The sequence below is a fragment of the Scyliorhinus canicula genome, chromosome 19 (assembly GCF_902713615.1).
Source record: "Scyliorhinus canicula chromosome 19, sScyCan1.1, whole genome shotgun sequence".
Taxonomy (NCBI): Eukaryota; Metazoa; Chordata; class Chondrichthyes; order Carcharhiniformes; family Scyliorhinidae; genus Scyliorhinus; species Scyliorhinus canicula.
In genome coordinates, this window is record NC_052164.1 from 34,560,667 (window position 1) to 34,584,685 (window position 24,019).

Below are 24,019 nucleotides of genomic sequence, written 5' to 3' on the forward strand. Positions count from 1 at the left end.
CAAGGGTGCAAAATATTAAAAAGCAATTTAAGGAGAAACACCGGGAGGCATGTTCTCATGGAGTGATTGATACCTGAATTGTCTTCCAGGCAAGTTAGGAGAGGTGGAAACTCTGAAGTCTAGCAATGGCAGTTGGATACTGTGAAAGGGAATTGTAGGTCACCATGGAAGGAGAAGCATTATGGGCGCCTCACATCCCCGCCTACCCCCTAATCCATATTCATTCTAGTGACCATGTGCAGCTTGTTTACAGTCTCAGTGTGGGCTCCTTTTAAAATGTTAATTTCAAGATTTAAAGGGAAAGCTACAGCATTTCCTGCATTGCACGTAACATGCAGCTATTGCCGCTCGGGTCTGTTATTTTGTACAGGGGTCAGTTAATGTGTTTCGGATCAATGTTTCAGCTCGAATATGAACTGCACTGTCTTTACCCTGGGCTTCGCTAAAATTGGAACATTTTTCTCAGAAACTTGGTCAATGTGCCGAGGCCTAAGCAGATGGGAAAAATGAATAAATAGCATTTACTGATGTTAAACTTATATTTATAAATCCTGGAGATCAGGGATGTCCAAATTGTACCGCCTGTGACCTGCAAGCCAGGAGAGTCCGAGGAAAAGGAAATGCTTACTTTTGAAGTTAAGATCAGGCACTCGTGAGTTCAGGAACTAAAGTTCCCAGAGCGCCTCAGACGTCTCTGCACATGTCAGCCCTGGAATGGCCGCACATGCGTTGTTCATTCTTGATGCATTTTTAAGCTTCTGCACATGTGCCAGCCGGTGATTGGTCACTCATGTGCAGTTTGTACATATTCTTGTCCTCAGGCCAATAAAAAGCCCTGTGCACATGCGTAATTCATTTTATTTTATCTCTTCAAGTTGAGAAGGCAGCCTTGCACCTGTGCAGGAGTGGGAAACGAAAAACCCAAGGGGAAACCTAGTGAAAAGAAGATCAGGTGATCTACAAGAGAAATTAAGAAAGTACCTGATGAAGCAGGACAAGAGTGGGACAGGACGAGAGCAGGTCCCAAAACAAAGAAGAAAGGCCCAAAAACCAGGAGTGGGACAGAAAGACGTTTCAGGAAGACAGTCAAGTTAAGGGACAAGAACAGGAAGCTCACAGGTCCGTGAAGTGAAATTAAAATTAAGGCGCTGAAAAAAAGTACTTTAAATCAAAGAGCTGGAGCTGCAAGGAGCAGACTTAAAGCAAAGTGGGCTTGAGAGATGCCAGAAGATTCAAGGAGACTGGCAATGGTTAATGACTTCTTACCACAAGCCTTTGTAGCAGTGAAATTCTGCTTGGCATGGCTGAATCTGAAAGTGTGTGTTCAAGGTTAAACTTGAATGCACAGAGATATCCTGGGGTCAAGGAATTTCAGAAGGCGATATTGAAACCCTGGAGGAGGAACCATGTTGAAGATATGTGGGAGAAAGCATAATTTAGGGGCTGGTTTAGCTCACTGGGCTAAATCGCTGGCTTTTAAAGCAGACCAAGCAGGCCAGGAGCACGGTTCGATTCCCGCACCAGCCTCCCCGGACAGGCGCCGAAATGTGGCGACTAGGGGCTTTTCACAGTAACTTCATTGAAGCCTACTCATGACAATAAGCGATTTTCATTTTCATTTAATTTTCATTTGGAAGAGAATTCCAAGGTGAGTTCTTCGAGCATGGAGATTGGAAACCCTTGTGAGGAACACAGGCCAATTGGTGTGACAAGCGCCTGGGGAAAGGGAAGAGGGGGTTTATGAGAACTCCACGGAAGTTCCTTTGGTGGCATAGAATCATAGAATTTACAGTGCCGAAGGAGGCCATTTGGCCCATCGAGTCTGCACCGGCCCTTGGAAAGAGCACCCTACCCAAACTCACACCTCCACCCTATCCCCTAACCCAGTAACCCCACTTCACCTTTTTGGACACCAAGGGCAATTTAGCATGGCCAATCCACCTAACCCGCACATCTTTGGACTGTGGGAGGAACCCGGAGCACCCGGAGGAAACCCACGCAGACACAGGGAGAACGTGCAGACTCCGCGCAGACTGTGACCCAAGCCGGGGATCGAACCTGGGACCCTGGAGCTGTGAAGCAACTGTGCTAACCACTATGCTACCATGCTGCATCTATCACTAGCTTTTGAAGTGTGGTGTATCTGACCACAGTTAACCTATTGTTTACATATACTGCATACTTATTAGAATATAAAATTGATACTGTAAGTTGCGTTATCTTTACAAATTTGTATGGATCAGTAAATGGTATAGTTGTGGGGGTGATGGAATAGTGTAATATAGTTCTTTTTTCTTGTTCAATAAATATTTTATTCTTTTGTTAAAAGTACCTTACCAGACTCCTGTTAATGTGCTTAGCTGCAGCCCTCCACATTTCTAGACAAAAAATTAAAGTTATAATCTATCACGCTAAGTGTCACCCTGGGATCTGACATATCCAGTAGGAATATCTGTTGGGATCATAACAATACTTATGTTTTTAGAACATAGAACATAGAACAGTACAGCACAGAACAGGCCCTTCGGCCCTCAATGTTGTGCCGAGCCATGATCACCCTACTCAAACCCACGTATCCACCCTATACCCGTAACCCAACAACCCCCCCCCCCCCTTAACCTTACTTTTATTAGGACACTACGGGCAATTTAGCATGGCCAATCCACCTAACCCGCACATCTTTGGACTGTGGGAGGAAACCGGAGCACCCGGAGGAAACCCACGCACACAGGGGGAGGACGTGCAGACTCCACACAGACAGTGACCCAGCCGGGAATCGAACCTGGGACCCTGGAGCTGTGAAGCATTTATGCTAACCACCATGCTACCCTGTTGCCCCTAATTTTGTACATTTAATTTGTGCTGTCTGCACTTAGATTATGTATACGTTTATAAAGTGATTTTATTGATGCTGTAATCCCACTGGCATATAAAACCTGAATTGGGACATTAAAATCTTCAGTTTAAACTTAATGCTAAATTAATCCACATGGAGCCAATGGAAAAAAAGTTTAGGCATGATGTAGATAGCAAGAAAGAAAGCCAGATAGGAAAAGAGTACTGCAGTTAATAAGGCCCTTGGAAAGTAGGTTAGAGTAGTTTATAGTTAGTACAAATTGGACAATTGTACAACATGCCAAGATTTGTTTGAAACAGAACTGACAGGATTATAGCACAGCGCTCAAATGTTCCGACAGGCATTGTATTACCCTCTCCCCGCAAATATCTAGAGTTGTTTTTAATTCTAGGTTTTTGTTTCTCGTATCTCCTGGCTCAGTCTTGCTTCCCGAGATATCTTACTGCTTGTAGCTTTAACGATGGTTAGCCGAGTTCCAAAACATATCCCTGTATCATTTTCATAATGTAATGATTGTAGCTCCTGTCTGAAAATTGCAGTATTCAAACCACAATTGGGAACATCACTGTCAAACTTTCAGTGTGCTGCTGGCAATTTAGCCCAGGTTCTGCTTTGGAGGTCTCCCTGCGGGTTGCATCACTGGCCAAACATCGTCAATCAGGAAGAAAGACAATTCGATAGCACTTTATCACATCACAGTCCAAAGATGTTCAGGCACTTCAAATTCATGAAGTGCAGGATTTGTCATGTAAGCACAGGTTGCTCTCAAACAATGTCATAATGGTGACAAGAGCTGGGACAACAGCCCTGTGTGAATTGCATAAAAATGCTGATCCATATATAATAGTCTCTATTTTATCATCTTTTCAATGCTCAACATGCTGAATTTCGACAATCGCCCAGTGCCCACCCAAAGTAGTCGAGCTTTTAAAAATAATAATAATTCTTCAATCTCCTGAGGGCAGATTAAAGGTAAAACTTGATCACTACATTATACATCCTTCATCTGCTGTCTTCCTTGGTAATGATGCCTCTATTAGTGCAGCAAGCCAGGAACAATCTTGTTCTATGCAGCATTTATGGGTAACCTGCTGAATACCACCTGCCCAGCAGAGACTGTAAATTGCATCATACATTGTGGGATTAATTCAAGCTTTGTGAGTTAGAATGGAATAGTGTTGCAACACCATCAATGCCAGGAACTCCCTTCATCTTCGCCAGGAGTAAAGGATCAGTGAATCCACTTTATAATCTTCGTGTTTATCCTTCCTAATTCTCCATCGCATTCTTCAATAAAAATCTGTGCAACTTCTATTTTGTAAGCCGTGCCATTTTTATAGCAGAAACCATATCCTGTTATTTTCATTTGACGTATTTACAAAAGGCCTGATCAAATGTACTTGGGAGGTATAAATAGGGCCAATTGTCTTTTTAGTGTGTTCAATCTATATATCCTTGAAGTTCACTTTGCACAACCGTGTGGAAGAATGATCTGATAAATCTGAAATTGATGAGCTTTCTCAACACTCACTCACATAATTTTAATGAATAATGAACCAGGGATTTTCAGTAAAACGTGGTTCCGAAACTCTGCTGGATGACAGATCACATTTGTAATGTATGATAACATTCCTGTGAAGCACTTTGAGAAGTTATTCTACGCCAAACGCACTTTATAAAAGCATATTGTCATTGGCCAAACTTTTCCTGCCGCTATCGCCGGCGGGAACTTCTGGTCCCGCCGATGGCGGCCCCCTGCCGCGGGTTTCCCATCAGCAGAGGGTGGGGAGAATGGGAAAACCCATTAGCAGCAGTGGGACCGATGATCCCGCCGCTGGCCAATGGCATGGCACCTCCGCTGCTGCAAAATTCCAGAAAATCCCACTCATTTGGCGGAGTTTTGCATGTTTCACAGAGCCGGCACGTCATTGGTCGCCAGCTGGATCATCTGGTCCCGCCACTGTCAACGCCGTTTCCCATTGTATGCACCTCCAGCCACTGGGAAACGTGGAGCAGGGGTTCTCCATTGGCGGAACCAGAGGATTTGATTGGTGGGAATGACCGGAAATTCCGGCCATTGTATTAACTTGAGGCAGGGGATCCTATTGTTCAGACTCACTGACTTGCGAAGTCTGATTTTCAACCAGTCTCATTATAATTCTTTACAAATTAAATAGGTAAATTTTTATGTTTCAGGAGATTGAAATGATTTACAAATTTCAACGCACAACACAGATCATGAAAACATTGCGAATTGCTTTACAGGAACTGGTTTACAGAAATGTCTACTTTGCATTTCATAAATTTATTGTTCTCACCAAAGACAGGCAATTGCACATCCAATGTTGAGGTGTGTCTGTACTTGTCTACTTTTATTTATGCAGGAATTAGGCTCAGACAGCATTGCCAGGTTAAATTGATCAACCTGTGCCAGTTTCACCGCATTGAGCACATGTCCAGGAGGCTGCAGAATGAACTGATAATTCTACCAATTGATTTTTAAAAATCTACTAAAAAGCATGACTGGCCCCAAGCTCTTCTGTTTTAATGACATCACAGTGCTGATGGACAATCATGGGGGAGGTGTTTCCGGCCCGGGACTCCCGGAATGTGTTCTCCGATGGGATGGAGAATTGGGCCTCAGGGAAGAATCGGGATTGATGACGGGTGCCAACCCGATCACAATGCTCCGATCACCTGCTGGCGGTGGGAAAAAGGTCCACGGCGCACATCAGCGGGAGCATATGAATAAATGCAAATTGTCTTAATGTCCCATTTGCATCTAGCTAGCCATTCCGAGAGCCACCCCCTGACGAGCAATGCATTGTCTGTCCATGCCTCCTCTATCGGACCGCCCCCATGTGCTTCCTGTAATAGGGGAACCCCCAGGACCCCTGTAATATTCCGACTTTACCAAGGACCTCTATAATAGGGGGACCTCCCCCAGAGACCCTGAAATAGGGCTCCTACAGGGCCCTCTATAACTGGGGGCCCCCAGGGAACCCTGTAATAGGGGTCCAAGCCCAGGGACATCTATAATAGGGGACATCCAAAGCCCCCCCACACACATACACACAGACCCCACACCCCCAGAAATGAGACCCCTGCCTGGAAAATAAAGAGCAATCCAGACAGGGACAGTGAGAAAAATTACGGCTGAAATACTTATATTTCAGCTCCATATGTCCATTCCTGGCAGGCGAGCAGCTGTGACCTGCATCTGGTTCCCACAGATCCATTAGCTGCAAGCCATTCATAGCTTTATGGAAGTGGTTTGTGATTGACAGCTTCTAAAATCATCTGCAGTTTTGAATCGTACATCTCCCTTCAAGGTTCAGTGGCCAAAGTGATGCAACCCCAATGTTTACAAACATTGACCACATCAAAGAGAGGTAAGTACATTCCAAGCACTAAGTACATTCAATCACTCAAGTGTGTGATTTTATTGCACTTACCTGTGTTTTATGTGGTCAATTTATACAAACATTGGGACTTCACCACTTAAGTCACTGACGTGAAGGGAGATGAATGAATCAAAGCTGCAGAAGGTTTATAGAAGCTGTCAATCACAGACCAATATTAGAAAATAAATGGCTTGCAGCTAATGGATCTGTGGGAACCAGATGCAGTTTAGAGCTGCTCTCCTTCCAGGAATGGATACATGGAGCTTCAATCTAAGCATTATAGCTGTAATTCTTCTCACTGTCCCTGTTTTGAATGCTCTCTCGCTTCCAGACACGGTTCTCATTTCTGGGGTGGGGGTGTCGGTGTTGGGGGGGGGGGGGGGAGGTCTGTGGGGGGGTCCCTTTAGGCAGAGGTTCCAGGGGGTCCCCGTACTGCAGGGTATCTGTGCGGTGGTCCCCCTATTACAGGGCTCCCTTTGGGGGTCCCCCGATTACAGGGGTCCCTGTGAGGGGGTCTCCTTATTACAAGGCTGCAGGTCGGGTCACCCTGTACTTGGGGGTAGGGGGGTGCACCCAGGCAACCCTGGGGTAAGGGGCTGCAATGTGGTGCAGGTGGGGGATTCTGGGTCGATTTGCGATGCGGGGTGGTGGGTGGTCAGCAGCGGGACCTCGCTATTGGGCCACGCGCTCAAGATGGTGGCTTAATATCAGGATTCCCTGGTAATCTCTTGTATTCCACGCCAGGCATAAATTTGCATGGCAAGGAACACTAAATTGATTGTCGGTTTGCGTGCCCAGAGGCATCGGAAGCTGGTTGCAATTCAGCACAGGTAGGAGGACGTAGACTCCCAAACAGAGAATTCAGCCCCATGTTTGAAATCTTGAATGGCGCACTTGACAATAAGCTCCAAGAGATGGATAAATCTGGGGTACAGATGCAAAATCTATTCCTTGGTACTTTTACTTTGACATTTATGAATTTTCTGACCAAATATCACAAGAAATCCGAAAAGCATTGGCTGCAATTTAATGATCATAAAAGCCACGGGCGCAATTCCTATAGAACATAAAACATACAGTGCAGAAGGAGGCCATTCGGCCCATCGGGTCTGCACCGGCCCACTTAAGCTCGCACTTCCACCCTCTCCCCATAACCCAATAACCCCTCCTAACCTTTTTGGTCACTAACAGCAATTTATCATGGTCAATCCACCTAACCGGCACGTCTTCGGACTTTGGGAGGAAACCGGAGCACCTGGAGGAAATCCATGCAAACACATAAACAGTGACCCAGCGGGGAATATAATGGTGGTTTGATCTTGTGAGGTGCCCAAAAAACAATTCTCGACGGCAAGATTTCAGTTTGCGATCTTCCCAGTCCCCCACTGATGATGTGATTAGGTCCACGCCCAGGAAAGGTGCAAGATGGATTTGCATGCATTACCATCTCATTAACAGATGTCACAACACATCATTCGCCCTCATTGTATCTTCCCATCCAGCTGACAATATGAAATGCTGCTGATAAATACTACCATTCTTGAAAAATGGAAACTTGACGACATTGGAGACGATTGTATATGTCACCATATCCATCAGGGAGTCCAAGGGGAGAGAGGGCACCAGACAGCTTTAACATAGATGGGGGGGTGGGGGGTGGACACCAAGTAGAAGATAACTGTCACAGTCTGTGATTGACCTTGTGGGGGTCTGTAAGTCCGTTCCCAGGGGTCTGTGAGGTTCGGGAGGCCAAGAGGCTGTGGGGTTCTGTAACGTTAGATGTGCCATTGCTATCAACAATCAGTGGAGATGGGGCAAGCTAAAATTGGTTAACAAAAGGTGAGTTTAAACACATAGTGAGATCAAATATATACAAACGTCAGTGCTTTATATCCCCAAGTGCTTAATGCCATAGAACATAGAACATAGAACAGTACAGCACAGAACAGGCCCTTCGGCCCTCGATGTTGTGCCGAGCAATGATCACCCTACTTAACCCACGTAACCGGTATACCCGTAACCCAACAATCCCCCCATTAACCTTACACTATGGGCAATTTAGCCTGGCCAATCCACCTAACCCGCACATCTTTGGACTGTGGGAGGAAACCGGAGCACCCGGAGGAAACCCACGCGCACACGGGGAGGACATGCAGACTCCGCACAGACAGTGACCCAGCCGGGAATCGAACCTGGGACCCTGGAGCTGTGAAGCATTGATGCTAACCACCATGCTACCGTGAGGAATAAAATCCTTACCCTCGCTGTGCAACTACAAATTCTTAGGCCTCCTAACCGCATCGCTATGTCCAGATGTCTCCCCAGAAATCACATCTTGTGTTGAGATGTGCTGCTGTTTACCAAGTCCTGCTGCCTGAAATGACAGTGTCTTCTGAAGGGCCAGGACCTGGAGGACCCTGGGCTACTTGCAAAGATGTTGTGGTGCCACCCTGTTCGGACTAGTAGGCCAGAGGAGCCTTGGTCTCTGGAAGGGGTGGGTCAGATGGACTGGACACTCCCAGGGTCTCCTGCCCGCCTGTGGGTAAATGGTTGCCTTCCTCTCCTCTGCATCATCCCAGATCCGTGTTTGGGAACCCCACGTGAACATAGAAGCAGGTTTTCTTGCTGCTGTCCTCCGGATGGCCTGTGGGCAAGTGCTGTTGAGCTGTTTAAATGCGGTGTCGCCATGATTTAATGTCTCAGATGAACCCAGGGCAGCCGATGCAGACACATTACGCCAGGGGAGCGGCGTTATTCCCATTTTTAAAATCCCAAATTTCTAACAATTCCGACCTAGATCATGTCGATGGAGCCCGTGGGATTCACTCCAGTATTCATGCTAAAAATGACACTTCCCCAAATTTAGCGAAGAACCCGCCCATTGTCTGTCGCCTCGCGTTAACAAAATGGGAATAAAATCTTTCAACATAAGTTCCAAATAAAATATCCTGCTTTGCATTTACGCATCCAAACTAAAATTCCAAGCCGGAAGAATTTGATGCTCACGGACAGCAACCTTAATTATTTAAATTATGTCTGAACTTATTGGCACGTGAATTGAATTAATTAGAACATCTGTGCCAATGCCCATTTCTCCCCCAAACGCATTCAATGTTACAAACAAAAAATATGCTGTGGAATTAAATATGACTGCTCTTTCAAAGGACTAGCAGAAGCATGATGGGCCAAATAGTCTCCCCCTGTAGTCTAAGTTACTTTGATTCCACATGCTGCAAGTAAAATAGGGATTTGAAAGACACTCTTTCACTATCTTTGTGATTGTAGTCCTACAATTAGAGTAACTGGTAATTTCTAAACTCCCAACACGCACCTTGGTTCTGTTGTTGCTGCTGTTGCTGCTGTAGTTTCTGCTGTTGCTCCTGTAGGCTCTGACTGTCAACCGAGATTCCACTGTCATTGTGCAGTTTCTCACCCTCTGGAGAGGGTGTCTGGTTCACAGTCCTGTTATTGGCTCCCTGTTTGTTTTGCTTACAGCTGTTCCATCTAAAGAAAACCAAATCAAGAATCACAATGATTTGAGGAGCATTACAAAGGGAAAGGAAGAGAGAGACAGGTTAAAGAGAGGGAAACGCATAGGAAATAGTCTCTTCCACGGAATGAAATAGGAACCAAGCTATCGAAGCTCTTCAGCCGTACAATTAAAGGCACCCTGGGGAAGGCGCAGAGGGCAGCAAAGATCTACCCAACTCAAGATCACTAAGATTTGAAGACGGGTTTGCATATACCAGTAAAGCATAAACGTAGAGGAAAATTGATAATTTTGATAATTAACAACACTGGCAGTATGTAAATAAGACTTGAGGTGTTGGGATTGTACTAGAGGGTGGTCGTATTTAATGAGAAGATGTGAGATTGAAAGTCGAGAAGTTTTACTTTTCTCAGAATATGATGGATTTATACTGTTTAACGGGGGCAGAGCAGGTGGAGCAAACTAGAAGGTCAGGGACAGGTGGGAGCTAGAAGAGATTTGACAAAGATGTCACGGGCAGAAGACAAAGGGCATGTTAATGACAGTTTTAAAGACTAAAGAAGGTGTTGATAGTGGCATAACGTTAAGATAGCAGGATGTGTTAAAAACCGAACAAGGGTCAGCGCTCTGTGAAAGAAAAGTTGAAGAACAAGTGACAGATGTCCTTGCGGGGTGACAGAGGTCACTGGACCAAAACAATTGCATTAAAAAGGGGGGGTCAAGATACAGGAGAGAGTTCATGGCCTGAAGTTGTTGAATTCAATGTTAAGTCCAGAAGGCTATAAACTGCCTTTTTCAGAATGCGCACTAGTTTGTTTTTATGATATAAATACAAGCTGTTATTGTTATTCTGAGCAAGAACATAGAACAGTACAGCACAGAACAGGCCCTTCGGCCCTCGAAGTTGTGCCGAGCAATGATCACCCTACTCAAACCCACGTATCCACCCTATACCCGTCACCTAACAACCCCCCACCCCCTAACCACCATGTTACCGTGTTGCCCTTAAAGAACTAATGGGTTTGGCCCCTATTGATGCTTCCATGGTTACCTTCGAGGAGCTGGAAAGAAGTTTGCATTAGAAATTTCTGGAATTGGTAGAGAAGAAGGTACATTGGGTGAGTCCCAACAAATAAAAACAAGGCAATCACATACGGCCTGATGGTCTTTCCACATCCCTCCAATATAATGAATACATGCACAAGGTGAGCAAGAGAACAATATCCAAAATAGAGTGATGACCATGGAAAAGGCAGCAAAGAAAAGAATGGGACTACAGTTGTAATGAATAAAGCCTCAAGCTGCCACCAGGAGGCAAAAGGACAAATTAAGAGAGAAGAAATTAATGACTACTCAACTGAAAACAAAGGAAGCGAATAAATAATATGACTCCTTAAATGCCACTCCATAATCATATCAACATTCCGCAAGCCACACTTTTAAATGTAAAGTATTAGGTCACACTGTACTGCACACTCCAGTTTGATCACACACTCTCCATTCATTGCAGGTTAATAAATAATGTCAATCATATTCATGCCATTAAAAATTAAGTCATTCAAAGCACCAACCGTTTGAAAGCCACATAGGCCACAAGTCCCACAACAACTGCAGCCAGGATGGAACAGTAAACAGGAATAATACTGTTGTTGTTGTCTTGCCCAATAAACTGTGGAGAACTGGGAACAGCGGTGGTGGTCATTATCTCTGTTGTTGGAACTATTTTCGGAGGTGCTGCTGTGTTCATCCGAGGGAATCTTGGAGGATAAGCTGTTGAAGAGAGAACAAATGAGATCCCTTTACTTTTTTTGCGGTAACACGGGAAATTATTTTTTATCACAAAATAATCTACAGAGCGTTGTGAAAACATCCCAGTCCATCACATGCAAACCCACCTCCCATCCATTGACTCTGTCCACACCTCCCGCTGCCTTGGGAAAGCGGGCAGCATAATCAAAGACACCTCCCACCATGGTCATTCTCTCTTTCAACCTCTTCCATCGAGCAGGAGATACAGAAGTCTGAGAACACGCACTAACAGATTCAAAAACAGCTTCTTCCCTGCTGTTACCAGACTTTTGAATGATCCTCTAATGGACTGAACTGATCTCTCCACTCATCTTCTGTACTGCGTAGTACTACACTCAATATGCTTCACCCGATGGCTGTGTCTATGTATTAACATTGTATATTTATCTGATAGAAAAGAACTTTTGAGTTAGGTATAGATAAGATAGATAAAAGGTTTAATGAAGAAATCCTGGTTGGAAATATCCTTAAATTATTAAGAGTATTTAACTAAATCAAAATATATTAACCATAGAACAGTACAGCACAGAACAGGCCCTTCGGCCCTCAATGTTGTGCCGAGCCATGATCACCCTACTCAAACCCACGTATCCACCCTATACCCGTAACCCAACAACCCCCCCCTTAACCTTACTTTTATTAGGACACTACGGGCAATTTAGCATGGCCAATCCACCTAACCCGCACATCTTTGGACTGTGGGAGGAAACCGGAGCACCCGGAGGAAACCCACGCACACAGGGGGAGGACGTGCAGACTCCACACAGACAGTGACCCAGCCGGGAATCGAACCTGGGACCCTGGAGCTGTGAAGCATTTATGCTAACCACCATGCTACCCTGCTGCCAGTGAGAAAAGCTGAGTACTTGGGAATTGATCAGATAAGACACTCTCACATTTTGCAAGTTGCTTGAAACAGCTCGACAATTCAAGGCCAGTGAAATGTGACTCACATGCCTTCCCAGGCCTGGACAAGATCCGTTTCCATGGCAACAGTCAGTCAGGGTCATAATAATTTTTCAAAAACTGTGTTAATCTAATTAATGTTAGAGGCGTAATTAGCAAGCCAGGTTATGGAAAAATACAAAATCATACAAAGACTTTTATCTCTTAAATTGACAGACAGACAGTTTGGTCGAATTGAATGAATGATAAATTAGTTAAAGCCAATCACAGCTGTCAAGAGGTAGATGCTTTAAAGATAGTAATCTCCTTAAAAGTTCAGTTGTCGGGATGAGAAACCACCTTTTTTCTACTCTGGAATCATTCTTACTTAATCTCTGAAACCTATTCTCTTGCTTGCTTTGCAAATCGGCAGTTTTCTTTTGTTTAAATCACTCAGTCGTTTTAATAGTGTGTATTTCATTTGAAGAATTACCGAGTTGTATTTTAGAACTCAACCACTGTATTTGTTAAAGACAATTGATCTGACTAGCTTGTTGCAAGTTGGAACTTCCTAAATTCTGTACTGAAAAATAAACTTTATCAGTAGACACTAAAGCTGACGAATAAAGTTTCAATTACTTTACCAAGAAGCGCAGTCTGGAATCACTGTTACTTGGGAACTAAAAAGGGATAATGTATATCCAGGGCTCTGAATAGACACAGAGATCCATCATTATCATATGTCCTATGTTTTTCATGTATGGAATGATCTGCCTAGTGTGTACGCAGAACAATATTTTTTACTGTACCTCGGTACACGCGACAATAAAACTAAATCTAAATCTAATCTGCTTCATACATCCCATATTTTATCATTGACAAACTAAAATTCTGCGAATCATAGTCTCATGATCCTATCTATCTTCAGGTTATCAATGCCACTTCTGTCCATCCAAAGCTTCATTCATAATAGTTGGTACAGGATGATACAATGTAAAATAATGGCCGACAGATAGAGTCAATCATTGAATCTCACGATTCTAATCATGTTAATCTGTTTGAGCTTTGGTGGTTTTCAATATCAGAACATCTTGTCATTCTGCATTCTTATCTGTGATGACCAGCCAGTTTTCAGAATGTGATACAAGAGACAATCATCGTTTGTTACTTTATTGTTGTCACAAGTCGGCTTACATTAACACTTCAAAGAAGTTACTGTGAAAATCCCCTAGACGCCGCACTCCAGCACCTATTCGGGTATGCTGAGGGAAAATTCAGAATGTCCAATTCACCTCACATGTGGTATTGTGTGAAGCAAATAATGGCATGATGGGAAAACTAGTCAAGTCTTCTTGGTACAATTGAATTTAACCTAAGATACAGATTCAGAATACACATAGACAGCATGTCCTGAGAACTGGGTGACTCTGAGAGTCTAGATAAGGCTTGAACTTAGAAGCAGTCTCAATACATAACAAGCTGAACAACTATCTCTTCCTGTTCCTAAACAAATTCTTCCCTTTCTTAAAACAAAGACAAGATAATGATATGAAACTCCAGTCCCCTAAAGGTCAGCAAGGTGACGCCATTGTAACGATTATTACTTATGTTTTACTTTCGATTAAATTCCTGACCAAGCTGTATTCATGTTATCTTGATCCTATAATGTATAAGAATCGCCTTCTTTTTCTGTAATATCGCAGACTTGGGACGGACTCAGCAGTTTGTAATTGACTGCTTTCCGACTTCAAATCTCAGCCATACTGCTAGCAGTCAGTTCTAATTCGGAAATAAAGTTCAGTTTTGCTTACCTAATGAATCATGTTTGTATTTCTCTATCACAGTCAAGACGCGGGGAAAATATTGAATACGACACACAAGCACGTCTTTTGTGACTTGTGGGAGGAAACCGGAGCACCCGGAGGAAACCCATGCAGACACAGGGAGAACGTGCAGACTCCACACAGACAGTGACCCAAGCCAGAATCGAACCTGGGACCCTGAAGCTGTGAAGCAACTGTGCTATCCACTGTGCTACTGTGCTGCCCAGTGAACAACGTGTTCACAAACATTACAACTGGAGCTGGCCATGATTTCAGTGTGGAAGTACGATCAGATTAGGAACTACCATTACAAGGTAGTGGGGAGGTTGTGACTGCAACACAACTAAGAAAATCAAAAAATAAACTAATTTGGGAATAAACATGCAAAAGTTAAATCTAGCCTGTATATTTTGTGCTCTTTTATTTCTCAAGTGCAACAAAATGACGACGACCTGACGGAACCTCCATTTTCTGTCAGCCATAGCACGCTTGTCTCCGAGTCAGAAGGCTGGGGTTCAAATCTCATTTCAGAGGCTTGAGCACAAAGACCAAAGCTGATACTCCGGTGCATTACAGAGGAGGTGTTGCACTGTCAGAAGTGTTGTCCTTGGGATGAGATATTAAACCAAGGCCCCATCTACCGTTGCACGCAAGGGTAAAAAGATGCCATGGCACCATTTCAAGAAAGAATAGGGGAGGTACCCCTGGTGCCAACCCAATACTTATCCATTAATCAACACAAAAAAAAAGCGAATGACATGCTCATTATCACAGTGCCGCTGGCAGGAGCTTGCTATGTGAAAACTGGTTGGTGCTGTTCTTCCATTTTACAAAACTTCAAAAGTATGTCATTGACTGTAAAGTGCTTTAGGTGGTCCAAAGGTCATGAAAAGCATTATATACATGCAAGCCTTTTTTTCTTTTATTCCACTGCAAACGTGGATAAGGTTGGGCGGGCTTTTCTGCCCCTTCCCGTTGGTGGGATCTTCTGGTCCCACCGAAGGTTCCCCAATGGCGGGACAGGTGAGCTGTTCAATTTGCCTTTGACATTGGTGGGACTGGGACACCGGTGGTAAATGGTGAACTGCCATGCTGGAGCCAGAGAATTCCACCTGTTGACCCTGCTTTTGGAAACAGTTGGAATTATGTAACTTCTATGCACTATGAAGGTACAGGATGCTGGTCGGTTAATCTTTGGTAAATGCCAAAATGTTAGTATGGATAAGGAGGTGATGCTGAACCTATACAAGACACTAGTTAGACCTCAGCTGGAGTATTGTGTACAGTTCTGGGTGCCACGTGTCAGGAAAGGTATGAATGCTTTGGAGGCAGTGCAGAAGAGGTTTGCGACAACGGTTCCACAGATGAGAAACTTCATTTATGAAGATAGGTTGGAAAAGTGGGACAGTTCTCCTTGGAGAGGCTAAGAGGAGATGTGATAGAAATGTTGAAAGTCATGAGGAGCCTGGACAGAGTAGATAGGGAGAAGTCCAGAGATGTGCAGGTTAGGTGGATTGACCATGCTAAATTGCCCCTTAGTGTCCAAAAGGTTAGGTGGGGTTACTGGGTTATGGGGATAGGGTGAATGCATGGCATAAGGAGGGTGTTCTTTCTAAGGGCCGGTGCAGACTCGATGGGCTGAATGGCCTCCTTCTGCACTGTAAATTCTATGATTCTATGAAACTGTTCCTGCTTGTAAAATGATTGGGAACAAGAGAGCACAGATTTAAAGTGATTTGCAAAAGAAGCAAATGCAACTTGGGAAATATTTTTTTAACACAGCGGGTGGTTTGGGTCTGGAATGCCTGAAAGAAACGTGGCAGAGGCAGGTTCAATTCAGGAATTCAAGATTACATTATATAATTATTTAATAAAAACAATGTGTAAGCGTGTGGGGAAAAACAGGAGAATGGCACTAAGTCATGCTGGGAAAGTCTCTGCAGGTGCAATGGGCCGAATGGCCTCCTTCTTTGCCATAACAATTCTGTGATTCTGGGTATGGTTGCGACAATGCACCAATATAATTCTATGCTCCAAATTTGAGTACTAATTGCACAACATTATTCATTGTGTATCTATTGACCAAAAGGGTCAAAAGTTGTTTTGGTGAGGAATAGAAGACTCAGGCACCAGTTTACATCCCACACAAGAGTTATATCATTACAACATGAGTAACACAATTGCACCAGTTTGCTGATGAATTCCATTGAACACCTGCCGCAGTGATCTGAACAGTAATGCCACAGAAATGCTAAAATCTTTCATTTGCAGGGCAGCACGGTGGCACAGTGGTTAGCATTGCTGCCTACGGCGCTGAGGACCTGGGTTCGAATCCCGGCCCTGGGTCACTGTCTGTGAGGAGTTTGCACATTCTCCCCGTGTCTGCGTGGGTTTCACCCCCATAACCCAAAGATGTGCAGGTTAGGTGGATTGGTCACGTTAAATTGCCCCTTAATTGGAAAAAATAATTGGGTACTCTAAATTTAAAAAAAAAAAAATCTTTCATTTGCTTCACGGTTGAGAATCATTGATCGAACTGGAGATAACACACTAGTGATTTGATGGCTTCTGTGCCCCATTCCTGAGAGAGTAGCAACAATTTGCGCGTTCCCCCCAGTGGTTGTCGTGGCGACCGAGGCGGCTCGCCAATTGGCCAGCGGTGGGATCATTTGGTCCTACCGCTGTCAACGAATGAGGGAGTTCTCCGGCTGTTTGGCTGGCAGCCTGGTCCCACTGGCAGTGCATTCCAGCCCCGCCCATTTTCCGTGGCGTGGGTGGCTTCAGTGGGAAATCCCATTGACTGCGGCAGGAGCAAAGAAACCCACCACCAATGAAACCAAGAAACACGCAGCTGGGGGATATCATCCTTGATCCCAAGAGACTGACGTTTACTTAAAATAAAAGGTCTTCTATTTCCAAACTGGGCACACAATTTATATTTTAAAAAATGTGCGTTAAGTGAAAGGCACCAAGAACTTTGCGGGGGAGGCCCCGCAAACCATGGCCATATGTTTTGGCCCTGTCCAAAGTTGGAGGATTACTAGAAGGAGGTATTTAGGGTAATCTCTAAAGTGGTGCACGTGAAACTGGACCCGGGCCCTCGGGTGGCCATATTCGGGGTGTCGGACCAGCCGGGTTGGAAATGGGCGTGGAGGCAGATGGTGTAGCTTTCGTCTCATTGATCGCCCGAAGGTAGATCCTGTTAGGGGTGGAGATCAACCTCTCCACCCTGTGCCCTGGCATGGCGGGGGGAACTGCTGGAATTCTTAACGCTTGAAAAGGTCAAATTTTAACTGAGGGGAAGGATGGAGGGGTTCTACAATTCATGGCCGTTATTCATTATGCACTTTCGCGAATCGGATCACATCGAACATTAGGGGGTTGGGGGCTGGGAGGGTTGGGGGGAGGGGGACTGTATGTGTTAATGGTGACTATGGGCGATTCCTGATTCCTTTTTGTCATTTGTTTATGTTAACATGCGGGCCAATGTCTGGGGTTTGGTGGGAGGATGGGATCGTTGTTATTGATATGGGGATTGACATTACATTTGTTACTGATTATTGTTTATTGTTGGGTGTAAATTTGGGAGAAAATGAAAAAGGAGGAGAATAAAAAAATATTTTTTAAAAAGTGAAAGGCACCGAGAGATTCATTGCTCCCATCATTAATTTTGTTCACCTCTATAACTGGATACTTGGATTTTAAAACAGCCTAGTTTACTGGTGCTGTGGTGGTGCTTAGTTCTGTTGTTCAAGAAAACATTCACAAGCCAATTCTTGCAGTGCTTAATAATGATTTACAACCTGTTAGTACCACACTTCATCTGGCCATGCAAAAACACTGAGTTGAAAAGGAACCATGAACAAATTCCTTGTTCTGTTTAATAGATCTGTGAGAAACAATTTTATGGATTATTAATAGAATTTATGAAAATGATCTGGAATATTAAGTAACATTTTATCTTTTTTTCAGGATAAAAATATGCCTTAGAATACGGTACATGTAAGATTAATAGTAACAAAAGTAATAGCTTTAAGCCATGGAATTTAAGGGCAGCTTATGCTTTAGTGTTCAATATTACTGCATTCATCAAAGCAACGTTTAAGCAGGCAGGACCACAACTTCAGTTTGTTCATCTGAACGAAAGCAATTGGTTTTTTACTGGTTGGTTTCTGGAGGTTGGCTTCGTAAAATGCACATATCACGCTGCCTGGCTGAATTACTCATGCCATTGGGGCCTCCCTGGGCCTCAATTTCATGGTCCAGCTTTCAAACCATTGCTGCAAGAATTGCACCAAAATAGAACGCCCTCTTTGGGATTGCAAAGCAGCCTCTTCAAATGACCACTATCCACTCTGCTTGGGCTGAATTGGTCAAAAGAGTCTGGGCTGCATTCTCCGATCTCCGAAGCCGAAATCGCGTTCAGCGAAGCGGCGGAAAATCCCCAATGATGCCAAAATCGGGGGCTTTTACGTTGCTTTTGCGTTGCTCCGCCCCCTGAAAAACGGTGTACTCTAGGAGCAAACCACACGCCATATCCACGGCCTCAGACCATTGCCTCAGGCCTGCCCCGTGATGCTTTGTCCCCGACTGGCCGTGTTCCCGACAGCGTGGGTCACGTGTGGTCTCACCCATCGTGAACTCAGTGTGGCGGCTGCGAACTCAGTCCAGCGCCGCCACAGTTGGGGGAGGGCTGATCCTCGGGCAGGGGGGGTCTTCGTGAGTGCGACCGAAGGGCGGGGGGGTTCTATTTTTGCGGTCCCGGTCCACGGGCTGCGTCCGTCATGAAGAACGGCGCGGCCTCTGCAGGACGCCCCTGTGCGGCCACAGACCCTGCAATGCTCTGGGCCATATCGGCAGCTAGAGCTGGGAGCTCTACGCTGCCTGGCTGCTTGCCTCCCACCACAGCAGGGAATCGGTGGCCATTTTCCTGGCATAAAACACCACTGTTTTCATGCCGTCATGGGGACTTAGTCTTTCAAGCGGAGAATCCAGCCCTCTGTTTTTACCAGTACAGCCTTAGTACATCCACTTACCTTTTCTGTTCCACCTTCACATAAGTCAGATCCATACCATGTGCTGCATGAGTGCTGCCCTGCCAGATTTTCCCGGGCAAACATATCATTAATCTGTTGACATATTACTCTACTCTGGGGGTTAGTTCGCTCAGTAGAGTCAATGACTAGTGTGTGGTTCAGAATATCCCCAACAGCACAGGGTTGATTTTCATGCCGGCTGAAGAAAACTTGGGATTGGCCTCCTCGCCCTGACCTGCCCTGAGATAATGGCAAACCACCATTGACAAAAACTGACAATAAAAAGTGCCTCAGGTTGAAGCATCAGCAGGCAATCAGCTCAAGATATAACTTTGGGCAGAGATTTTTTTTTAAATTTAGAGTACCCAATTCTTTTTTTTTCCAATTAAGGGGCAATTTAGCGTGGCCAATTCACCTACCCTGCACATCTTTTTTTGCGGGGGTTGTGGGGGTGAGGCCCACGCAGACACGGGGAGAACGTGCAAACTTCACATGGACAGTGGCCTGGGGTTGGGATCAAACCCGGGTCCTCGGTGCCCTGCTGCCCTAACTTTGGGCAGAGATGAATGAATGGACCCTCCTCTACAATGACTAATGCTCTCATTTTAAAACTATTCCTGTCTGAATTTCTCCACCTTTGTCGAACATTATTCCCTTTTTGGCACATCATTGATTAAAAAGAAAATAAATTGTTTTCAAATTTGTTCACATCTAAGTGGATCACCCAGATTTATTAACATGTTTTTAATCAATGAATTAGAACATAAGAAGGTAAGAACTAGGAGCAGGAGCAGGCAATTCAGCCCATCGAGCCCGATCCGCCATTCAATGTGATCATGGCTGGTTTCATCTCGGCCTCAACTCCACTTTCGTGCCCTTCAATCCATTACTAATTAAAAATCTGTCTATCCGCTCCTTAAATTACCCGATTCAATTGTAACTTCCTCATATCCCTTTGATAAAGAAGATTCTAAGATCTATAGCGAGTGTCTTCAGAGAATTAGGCCATTGCTTTTGATTGTGCGCCTTTTTCCCCTTTAAGATGTAAGTAGAGAGTTTAAAGATGTTCGATCCAGCATTATAGGGTGGATTCTCCCCTACTCGGCGGGGCGGGGGGTCCCGGCGGGACGGAGTGGCATGAACCACTCCAGCGTCGGGCTGCCCCAAAGGTGCGGAATCCTCCACACCTTCAGGAGCTAGGTGCGCCCCGGAGTGGTTGGCGCCTGCCAGCCGGCGGGAAAGGGGCTTGGCGCCACGCCAACCGGCGCCGAAGGGCTTCCACCGGCCGGCGCGAGTCAACGTATGCGCAGAGGGAATCGCTTCCGCACCGGGAATGGTGGAAGACCACGGCTTCCGATGCGGAACAATAGAGTGCCCCCACGGCACAGGCCCACCGGCGGATCGGTGCGCCCTGACCATGGGCCAGGCCACCGTGGGGGCATCTCCCGGGGCCAGATCCCCCCACGATCCCCCAAGAACCCCAGAGCCCACCCGTGCCTCCAGGTCCCGCCGGTAAGGGACCCACTCTAATTTAAGCTGGAGGGACCGGCAAAGAATGGGCGGGTCTTTGGCCCATCGCAGGCCGGTGAATTCGGGGAGCCCAGGGGCCCATTGAGTCACGCCGCACCCTGCCATTCTCCGAGGCGGGCGGCGCAACTCACGACGGGCAATTTTTGGGGGACAGGAGAATTAGGAGGACATGCGGGGACGGGATTCACGCCAACCCCCGGCGATTCTCCCACCCGGCGGGGGGTCAGAGAATTCCGCCCATGGAATGTAATCTAAGTGTCAATGCATTCCTTGGCAGGGTACGATAGGTGTAGAGAAGGAAGTCCTTGTCAGGTGCAACTGTTCCAGATTCCCTCCATATAAGTTCTGAATGAAGGATTGCACAGGGGAAGAAAGGAGTGAGAATCATGCTTCGTAACTCATGCATGACTGGCAATTTGTAGACGATGTTCAAGCGATGACTGGAGATGGAAAATGACAAATGTATTTTTTGTATTGCTACAAGTTGTGACTGTCTCCTGTGACCCTGGCTGACTTGGGGAGTTCCGTGAGCTTTGTCTAACATTGGGTAACTGAGTGGGGTTGATGGAGATTGAACCAAATGCCAAGGCCACCAGCTTTCACAAAATCATCACGCTCTCCTGAGCAAATAAAGCCTTAAGGGAAGTGCTTGTAAATGATGGGAGCTTGGCACCTTGAAGAATCACCAATCTCAAGCACTGCAGCAAACCAAATTGTTTAAGACACAAAATGGCAGCAAGGCACTGCCGCAGAAATACCACCTACGCCAACCTTGGAGAGGCAAGCTTTCAGTGAGTACATAAATAGTGCTGGGATGCCACAATCAATATTTAAATGAAGTGGACTGAAGGGAATATGTGACGCAATGTCACATCTACAGGAGGCTCAGCATAGAAGAAAATCCAGCTCCACAAGAGTGTTCCATCACAATAAAATTAAGTGCTACATATTTTTTGTTTACACATTTTGACACATGGACACAAGACAAATCAGCTGAAGTACATTTTCTATTTTTGGTGTGTGTTTCAATAGCCCCCCCACCCCCCCCCCCCCCCCCCTCCCCCCAGCCCCTCACCGCGTGGTCAGGTAACATGAGACCCAGACATAGATCAAAGTTCTGTCTGCACTGCTCCAAGGATGGAAGATTTCCTCTGTGCATATTGTGCAACTAAGCATATTCTTCATGATCAGGTTTACTATTTTGTTGCACAAAGCAGACAGAGGAAATCTCCCCTTCACCAGCTCCCCCTCCAATGTATCGTAATGTAAATCTCAGAATTAATTTCCAGTGCTTTCATTTCCCAGAGAGACGAGGTGCATGTCGGCTCCCTTACCACAATCGCAGCTTTCAAACCAGATGTTCCTGTCTGTTGAAAACATTCATTACTTTTATGAAGAGGACCTGCAATTGCAAACATTTGGAAACTGTACCTGTATGTATGTGTAGATTCAAGGGGCCGAATGTTCCTGCTCCCATTTCTGATGTTCTTATGACTGAGATTGGGCCATAAATTATTCATGTGGTCAGAAGCAAAAATTCAAATAATTTTATCCATCATAAAGTCATGGTGTTGCCAGGATATTTCGGTTTTACAGTGTGGGGAAAATATTTACTGTGGTTGAATTGGCCAGAAACATAACTAAGTGGCATAATTATTATTTATTTTTATAAACCTGCAAATGATGCTTGAAGGGGCCTCACTCAGCCATTTGTGGGAAGAAGTGCTTACTTTGAGTTGAAACCAGATTTGCCAATAAAACTAATGCAACTGCGAAAAATACTCGTCCAATTTCCCAGGCTCACCACAGCTTTGTGTTTTCTTCAAAGCCTAAAACATTAATTGTTCCCAAATTTACTTGGAGCGGGATATCCTTTCATCATATTAAAAAAAACAACCCTTATCCCACTGTAAAGTCAAAATGGTCATGCAATAACCATTCAACTTTTTACATCGGGGAATTTCTTCTTCATCTTTCAAGTGGTGATGATTGCTGGGCCACTCAAGGACAGAGCAGATACTTTTTAGTTAACAGAAACATCTGGTCTGGAAAATAAAAAGTTATTGTAACAGGATCACCGTGTGCCTTTATCTTTAGAAGGTAAAACACAGTCCTGTGGCCCTTAAAACTGCAATGCCCCCTTGACAATGTATCTCAAAAACAGCAGTGCTCCAGGGTTGTATTGTGAAACCAAAAGGAATTCTTAATCAAGAAGCGGGGGTGGGGGGGGGGGGGGGGGGGTGATGTTACTACACTGCGGAGCTCCGACACAACTCAACCACTGTTTAAACACTATGACTAACCCAAGGAACGCATTGTCGCCTTATCCTTGGGTGCTACAGAAGCTGTGGATGTTGTAAATTATTTTTCAATTTAGCCTTCAACATTTATTTTTGCTTTATTGATCTCTTCACAAAACCGTATTTAATTTTGTGAGTATGTGTGCCCTTTGCTCTTTGGTTTCCAGACACACATGAAGATGTTTCAACTGTCAAAGAAAACTGTAGGAAGGAAGGAAGCTGTGGAAAATTAAATAGAGGGCGGATTCTCCGGCTCTCCAGCCACGTGCTTCTCGGCAGCGTGACGTTCACTGCCGCTGGATTCCAAACTCCCGCCACTTGTCAATGGGACTTAAATGAAGCCACCCCACACCGTCGGGGAGCCCAGAGGCGGGAAAAGTGAATCGCAATGTCCGGAAAATTCCGGCCAGAATACAAACCTCCCTTAGCTGCGGGATGGTAAGATTGATGATGCCTAGATTCCTATCCAGTCTGCCGTAGGACTGCCCTGATACAAATAGCCCTCCTGAGTTAGGATTTCCAGCCTGTGTGAGTCAAATTAGATCTGTCGGAAATAAGGGTGTGACTTGTGCACCTGTCATGTTAAAAGGGTCCACAGAATCTTCCTGACTTTAAAAAAAATTAGACCCTAGTTACTACCTCCTAAACTGTCCTCTTTTCCTTTTGGTCATCCAGGTGTTGTCCTACAGTGTTGGGTTTACCTTTCACTTAAGTTTCAACAAATTTTAAGAGCTGTCCACAGTCGCCAGATGTGCAGATTCGGTGGATTGGCCATGCTAAATTGCTACTCAATGTCCAAGGGTTAGGTGGGGTTACAGGGATAGGGCTGGGGAGTGGGCCTAGGTAGGGTGCTCTTTTGGAGGGTCAGTGCAGACTCGCTCCATG

The 24,019-nt window shown here is 45.1% G+C and overlaps 1 protein-coding gene across 1 annotated transcript in view; it reads right to left on the reverse strand.

Moving 5' to 3' along the window:
* Positions 1–24,019, reverse strand: part of ngfrb (nerve growth factor receptor b) — a 193,477-nt gene that overhangs the window by 24,964 nt on the left and 144,494 nt on the right. Inside the window, exons 4-5 of the mRNA XM_038779107.1 lie at positions 11,323–11,521; positions 9,593–9,765 (exon numbers count right to left, since the gene is read on the reverse strand). Of these exons, the coding sequence (XP_038635035.1) occupies positions 9,593–9,765; positions 11,323–11,521 (372 nt within the window). The remainder of the gene's footprint in view (positions 1–9,592; positions 9,766–11,322; positions 11,522–24,019) is intronic.